This window comes from Pagrus pagrus, assembly GCF_965226575.1.
Source record: "Pagrus pagrus genome assembly, chromosome: 5".
Lineage (NCBI taxonomy): Eukaryota > Metazoa > Chordata > Actinopteri > Spariformes > Sparidae > Pagrus > Pagrus pagrus.
The window spans coordinates 17,659,526-17,667,307 of record NC_140189.1 but is presented as its reverse complement, the minus strand read 5'-3'; the positions used below and the strand labels follow the sequence as shown (position 1 = coordinate 17,667,307).

The 7,782-nt window shown below is 42.5% G+C and overlaps 1 protein-coding gene across 1 annotated transcript; it reads right to left on the bottom strand.

Annotated features, from left to right (window-relative positions):
- Positions 1-24: 24 nt before the first annotated feature.
- gabrp (gamma-aminobutyric acid type A receptor subunit pi) lies at positions 25-6,948 on the bottom strand. The gene is made up of 10 exons (XM_084352979.1): positions 6,697-6,948; positions 5,572-5,639; positions 5,311-5,423; positions 4,258-4,325; positions 3,967-4,184; positions 2,891-2,973; positions 2,487-2,624; positions 1,813-1,965; positions 1,037-1,230; positions 25-787 (listed from the first exon to the last, which is right to left on the bottom strand). Exons 2-10 carry the CDS (start codon positions 5,622-5,624, stop codon positions 455-457), a joined length of 1,353 nt encoding a protein of 450 aa, XP_084209105.1. The 5' UTR covers positions 5,625-5,639; positions 6,697-6,948; the 3' UTR covers positions 25-454.
- Positions 6,949-7,782: the final 834 nt, after the last annotated feature.

The window sequence follows — 7,782 nt, the reverse complement described above, 5'->3', positions numbered from 1 at the left end:
TCATTCATGGATTTATTCTTTGAATTCACATAACAAACAATGCATGAAGCTTAAACACATCTACATCAGTTAATGAAGGCAATTCAATGCAGCACAGTATAGTGTGATGCAGCTCAGGCAGCCTATTGCGGAAAGTGAATAACTCATTTTTTTTCTATGGTGTCATCAGTAAAGATAGATTCAGGCTTTGCATTCTCACTTCTACATCCTAATATGTTAGTAGCAATCCGTTCATACATGATCAATAATAGCTTAGTATGGAGCGTGATACAAAGAGGAAATTCAACTGCTTTTCATCACTTCGTAGCCCTTTCTGTGGGACAAAAAGGTTTTCTATAGATGTGATACAAAATGCCTATCTGATCAGTTTAGTTCCAGGCAGTGGCAACTGGTATCGGGTCTCGAATGAGGAGGTAGAGCAGCTTCAGGATGATGAAATTAACAATGCAGCAGCTCAGAGGAAGAGATAGTAAAGCCAGTAGAGAATATTGACAAAGAGGAACGCCGCAGGGAAAACGGTGCGAGCGTGGCAATCGATGTTGTGTGGGTTTTCCACGGTGAAGACGGATGCTACCCGGCGGGATGCATTCCTCACTGAAGACAGGCTGCAGCCCTGTCCGGCCGTCTCCTCTTTTGAGGCAGCATTGTTCCTAGTGTCACTGTGCGCTGCCTGCTCCTTGGGCTCGTCTGCAGAGGAGCCGATCTCCACCGACTGGTTCGGCTGGGTGGAGGTGACGATGGGTAGGGAGCCGTTTCCATTGGATTCATTGAACTCCCTCAGAAGATCCTGATACACGGATACATTACAGTGTTTTCATTATAACATATTACATATTTAAAGGACCAATATGTACGAATTTTAGTTGAAAACAATAGAAAATGAACTGCAGTTATCATCCGAAAGTGAAGAAATAAAAGTTTGGAAGCATTTGGGATGATGTAAGTACACAACTCAACAAAATGTATGAAGTTCTAGTTGTTTTTAGGCATTTTAATACATAAATGTCACATATTATATCTTTAACAGTTTCCTCACCCTGTGAAAATCCTCTATAGTCTGGTGCTGCATGGTGTAGAAGTGTGCGCAGGCGTACTCCAGCAGTGCGCCAAAGATGAAGGTGAAGCAGATTCCCAGGTAAACATCGATGGCCTTGATGAAGCAGTTGGCATTCGGCAGGGAGGTGCGGGCGCCCATCATTAGTGTGGTCATCGTCAGGACAGTTGTCACGCCTGGAAGATATGTCACAGTGTCGATTTTATGATTCAATATAACGACTGAATCTCCAGCCCATTTATTGGTAATCAATTAAAGTTTGTCATCATCTCGACCATCCTCTACTGCTGCCCGTCTTCACTTTATTGGCTGTTTTTTCTCTGCCTTTGCTGTTGCTCTTTGACCTTGCTGGTTTCTGTCTCAGTAAATCATCAATGAAACACAAAACACAAAATGTGTTTCACATAAACTCCAACCACTAAAAAAATCCATGTTTAAATGAATAATTGACTTCATTTGATTGATTTATGTCTCTTTTGGACAAATGAATCAGAGGGTTTAGACTATGGTGATGGTGAAGCCGCCAACTTGGGGCTTCATTAGATTTTCCTCAATATAGATCATGTTTTAGTTTTGAGCTGCAAAAAACATTTAAATATGCAGCATTCAAATGCATTTTCTCTGCTTTGGGCATGTCTGTTGGCGAGATAGTATGTTATAGGCTTTAAGGTCAATCAATACGTGATCTACTGTGATAATTCAAATGGAGGCATTCGAGTGTGCCAACAGGGAAATTCAGTAAGAGATGTGGTACTGACCGATGCAGGTCCGGGCTGGAACAGACGACTGGCTGATCCAGAAAGACACCCAGGAGAGAACCACCAGCAGGATGGAGGGAACATACGTCTCCAAGATAAAGAACAGCACGTTCCTACGCAGTGCAAAATGTAGCCCCAGCTTGGGGTATTGTCCTGTGAAGAGACAGAAAGACACGGTTTATTAAAGGGCAACTCCACCAATTTTACACATTAAAGTGTGTTCACAGGTTTTGGTGATTACTACTACATATGTGAAAAAAACATAGTAGTAGTAGTAGTAGTATATAGCCATTTGTGGCTCCAGAGAAAGCTGCATGTAATCTGATAAATTTCCCCCAGTGATGTCACTCAGTGGGTGAGTTGCATTGTGGTTAATGTAGGCGCCAGGTTTTGAAAAGCAGTCCACTGACGAATAAACAATAAATCGATACAGCTGAACCAGAGATATCGCCCAATTTTATTCCACACTTCCTTCTTCCTTTTCAAAACTTGGCACCTGCATTACCCATAATGCAATTTAGCCACTGAGTGACATGACTGGGGGTAATTTATCAGATTACCAAGACCTGTAAACACACTTTACTGTGTAAAATTGTTGGAGTTACCCTTTTAAAACAGAAAGATTATAAAGACTCCACGTGTCGGGGGGGATTCTGGGAGTTGAAGTATCTCACCTGTCTCATACACAGCCTCTGACACCGATGTGTAGTAGGTCTCTACACTGTACTGAGCCAGCCGCAGCGTGTCGAGACCCTTCACTGAATCGTTCCCTCTGGTCCAGTAGAACACCACATCCTGCAGGTTGTAGCCCCCTGACCACACACACACACACACACACACACACACACACACACACACACACAGACACACACACACACACACACACATACACACACACACACACACAAAGGTTCGATAATTAACCTTCAATGAATCTGACCTGTCAAGGACAACATTATCTCTCCATTTAGATACTCACTACACTGATGATGGAAATGATGATGGTGATGATGAGATGATGGTGATGGTTATGTCCAGCTACACACGTGATGGATGGTTGGAGTTCACAGGTACTCACAGCTCTCCAGCTGCAGGGTGCACACCTGTCTGTCCATGGGGTACTTAGTCAGGTCCATGTTGCAGGCGATCGTCGCTGTGATGCTGTTGTGTATTCAGAGCAGAGATCATTAGAAACCTTCCAAAACACTGTTACTACTTTGATGTATGACACAGTAATTAATAATGGAGCAACAGCCACAAGAACAAAGACAAAGAAAAAAGTGGCAGCAACAGTCATTTCTGTGTCTCATGAATTAATTATGTAGAAGAGGCTGGATTTCAGAAATGGAGCATTATAACTGACATGAATAGCAATAGTGGAGAAAAGTTTGCAGAAAACCATGTTTCAGTGTTGAAGAAAGAATTCAGTGTGGAGGAACGTAGGTTCTTCTACTCACTAAAGTCTGCCTAGAGCATTCACAACCAATTATTCTCCTAATGTATTACTCATAACACTGGACATATTGCTAAGGACATCTTTTTTTATATTTCTGTGTATAAAATACAAATTTCATGAGAAAACGTGAAAATGTCAGATTTTAGATTGACAAACACGGACATTACGACATTTATGAGTCAAAATGTTTTCCTCTAGTTATGAAGAATGAGGGATAGCCTGGGTATCCTTCACAATACTGCCCTATCCGTCCTAAATCAAGCTGTTTAGTCATAATAAAGATGTGTATGAGTGTGACGGCAGATTGGATGTCAGGACAAATTATTTCTGTGGCCGTAGGGGGGGTCTGCAAATATGCACTAACAAAATCTGAACAATTTGAAGGGCATAGGAAATTCAGAGATGCAGTGGCATTCCCTGAAGTAGTATGACTGACTGATGATACATAAGTGGTGTAGAACCCAGGGCCGGTTCACATTTGGTTGCTACGACAATCATGAAAACAGCATGAAAAACAAGTTTTTTTTTCCCTTTTTTAAATATTTTTTTACATGTTTAAATGAGCGGCACCCTTTAATTTGCTTCTCTCCGGGTCAATTTCCTCATACAAGCTCTGCAGAATCTGTGACACGTGCAAGAGCATCAAATGTGAGTAAATGTCAAATCAGTTCACCCCCCCCATTAAAAAGGACATGTACCGTAGGGCGTAGAGAACCGTTCCATTACTGAAGATGCGTATGAGGCGGTTTTCCACCGTGACGTCATGCAGGAAAGACCGCTTGGAGTCCGGGATGAATGTGTCAGGGATCCAGAGCAGCGACACGAGGCGCCCGTCCACGCTGACGCTCTCATTTCCCGGGAACACCAGCCTGGAATCACGCCACCGCTGACGGAGGAAGATAGTTGCGGTGTAGTCCTGAAAAGATGATGTTGTTACTCATTCATTTCTTTAATCACATTCACAAGATAAAGTGGGAAGGTCGGTATACCATGTTAATTTCGGAGATGGCATCAATGCTGGCGATGTCAAGACTCATTCCAATTTCAACGGGACCCTCTATCACAGAGAGAGAAAGATTTGGAAATGAGTCAGTTTTCAATAAAACAAGCACACAAATAGCTACTGTAGTGCAGCTTCATGTTCATACGGCTTTTAGCTTGCTATGTTCATACCTCTTGAACAGAACTTGTAATTGTACTTCCTCAACAGACCATATTCACATGGTGGCCATTTTCCTATCAAAAGGATGATGCTGTACCTGACAGATAATCTGACTAATTGTAATCCTTTCATAGCTCCCTCATTAATCAGCAACCAATAAGACAATGGATAGTTAAAATCTTCACGAACATTGGGCCATATTTCAAGGTAAATCACCATGGGTGATAACCCATAGCTACCATTACACAACAGCTAACGTAAGCTTAGCATATGTTAGCTAATGCTTAATTTACGGCTTTCCTATCGTATGATGTAAACAGAAGCGTGAGCTAGGACGAGGCTGAATGCTAACATTAGCTGTTGTCTAACAGTAGCTAAAAAGTTGTCAACCTTGAAAACAATCTGTGGGAATTTGTCTTTAACCATCGTCTTTTCAGTTGCCAATCAATCCAGAAACTGTGAAATGATAACGAATTGTCATATCCCCTTATGTTTATACGACTTGCAACCTGTAATACATCAGTACATCAATTGAACTTCCCACCCTGAACGTGATGTCAACGGAAAATGGCCGTAAATATAGTCTGTAGTCCAGTTGTGTTGTGGAGTCCCCCGAGGTTCTGTTCTCGGCCCCCCTCAGTTTTTTCCATATTCATGCTGCCTCTTGCTCAAGTTGTCCTGAATCACAATTTGTTCTTAAGTAACTATGGAACTCTCCTCCTGCTAAATTCAGACATGCTAAAGTCCCTTGTTTCTTTTAAATATCTTCTTAAAACCTTTCTCTTTCTACAAGCTCTTGAAAATGTTTAAAGGTGCAATATGTAATAATTGTCCATCTGTCAAATTCATACTTATGAATTATTATTATTATTATTGTTACCATTGAAATTAGGTCTGAGATAGCGGTTGTATCCTTTCATCAGCTTCTGAATCGTTGGCAGAAGCTGGGAGTCGTTCCATTCTCCCCAGTGGTGGCTGGGATACGTACAACCACTTAGAAATGAAAAAGAAACGAGACAAGAGACGTGAAATGGTGCAGAGACATAACCTGAGGAAGTCCATTTTCAATCAATAACAATATTGATATCAGCGTGTGTTCTCAGCCCTGTATATGAGGTTTTGGCCTCGGGTCATCTCTCACCCCAGTGTGAAGCTCAGGCAGAGGATCAGCAGCGCGTGCAGCTGGACAGACATCGTGGAGGTCAGCAGCTGCAAACCATAACATCAGACACATAAACTACAAATCATTGTCCTGTGCAGTGACATTTTATGGGATTGACACCGTTTCACCATAGGGTGGCAGCACCTAACTGAACGTGACCACAAACCTCAGGGGAAATGTGCAGCGCAGCCACTCTCACCCTTTGATGTTATAAAACTGGGCTTTCTCCCTGCCCTCAAATTTGGAAAATGCAGTGTAGATGTCTATTGATCTCCGCCTGTGTTTCATGAATTTGTTAGCAGCTGCTTCATTCAGCTCTCTCTCTCTCTCTCACACACACACACACACCTGAAAGAAGCACACTGAAAGAGATCAAGAGAGTGTCTGGATAAGTGCACCTTCATATTAACAAGCTTGTTTTTGTGTGTTTCTTGCACGTAAGTGTGCTGTGTAGTCTGTTACCTGATGATTAATGTGGCAACCACCTCATGGTTTATTCACGAAGGCTCCCTGATAACTAACTCCCCGTTGTCTAGTTGTTATACATCGTCACTTCCCTTCCTTCTGCTCATGCAGATAAATATCAGTGTCAGTAATAGACTGGAGCTCTCCTTCCCTCTTACCTTACTTATCAGCCACATAAGCCAAATCCATCATGCATGTGTTTGTGTTTACAGCTATTCCCAAAGCGCTGTTTGCAAACATTACATTGACATGTTGCCAGGACCTTAGCAAAGAATTTCTTATTAAATATTCAATGTGTTATTCACACAGCTGTGCCATTACAAATGATGCTGAACAGGAACTCTTCATTTCTAATGGCCAACAAAAAGATGCTTGTTTTTCTACACAATGCTGATTAATTCAAGCTGCAACATTTTTCTGGTTTCATTCATTTTCTTGTTTAGATTTTTTGCAGCTTAGGCTGACGTCTCAGTTGATAATTTGTTTTGAGTTACTGTATGCATGCTCCACACCCAGATGTGCACGCACATCCAAAGAAACATCTACCTTTACATTTCATCTTTCTACAAAGATTTTTTTTTTTTTTACATACACACAATTTTCTCAGTCTCAGTTTTTCAAATTTTCTCATTCTCCTACCTGTTTCCGTCTTCTCCTTTTCTTCTTCCACCTCAGGTCACTCCTCTTCTCTTTCCACTCTCTCCTTTGTTTCCTCCCCCAGTCTTCTGCCTCTCTCTGTCCCAGATGTTGTAAGTGTCTGAGATTGGTCCTCTTCCTCGGTTATTTATGATTATATCCCAGTGTTTCTTCCATCTACCAGTTAAATCACAGTTGCTTCAGTCATTTGCTCCTGGTGTGTGGGCTACTGTTGGCTGTTTTACTGTTTGTGCATCTCCCTCTGTCTCTCTGCACAGCTGTATTCATCTCCCTACAGAGCCTCTATGCACCCCCTCCCTCCCTCACTCTCTCTCTCTCTCTTTCTCTCTCTCTCTCTCCCCCACTCTGTGTTTACACCACTCAAACTCTCATTTGTGGTGTACCTCTCTCCCCTCTTTTTACACTGGCCGCCACCTCCACACTCACACACACTGTATGCACACACAAACACATGCAGTTTGATCCGCCACATCACTTCTTTTGTCCTTCCTCCCCCCACACGTTCCTCTTCTTTTGGCCCTAAATCTCTATCTACCTCGCTCTCCTCCAATTTACCCTGACATCCAGCTCCTCCTGGGCTCAGACAGCTCCGTCTCATTCCCACATGCCCTCTGCAGCCTCACCTCATTTCCTTTGCATCAACATCATCATCTGCATTAGTTTCCTCTCGGCTCTGTCTCCAATCTTCATCCTCACTTCCACAAAATACCAATGTGGTTCTCCCACCCAGCTGCCAAAATGAAATGTTGGCAGCTCGTGTTTCTGCAAACCACTGATACATTCACTTTTCTAAGTGTCAAATGGTATGTACCTGCCTTTCATGTCGGGAGGTGGAGGAGATACTGGTGAAGTTACAGGAGTCAAGTCTACCGAGCCAGTGACTCCAGTTCAAGTCTGCGTTTCAACATTTGTAAATGTAACACCACTGGATACTTTTAAGAAGACCTCAGGACAATTTCCAGCCGTGTTTGCGGTGACCAAACTTGGCGTTTTAACAAGATCTTGAGACATCTCCGGCTGTGGTTGTGGTGACTAAACAGATATATTACGCCAAAACATGATGTTTTC

Bases quoted from the DNA above. Each gene is read 5' to 3' on its own strand.
- gabrp (XM_084352979.1), bottom strand. From the start codon at position 5,624: ATGTCTGTCCAGCTGCACGCGCTGCTGATCCTCTGCCTGAGCTTCACA. The intron at 4,326-5,310 runs GTAACAATAATA...TCTCTGTGATAG, and splicing joins TCTCAGACCTAATTTCAATG to AGGGTCCCGTTGAAATTGGA. The intron at 2,974-3,966 runs GTACATGTCCTT...AATACACAACAG, and splicing joins ACGGTTCTCTACGCCCTACG to CATCACAGCGACGATCGCCT.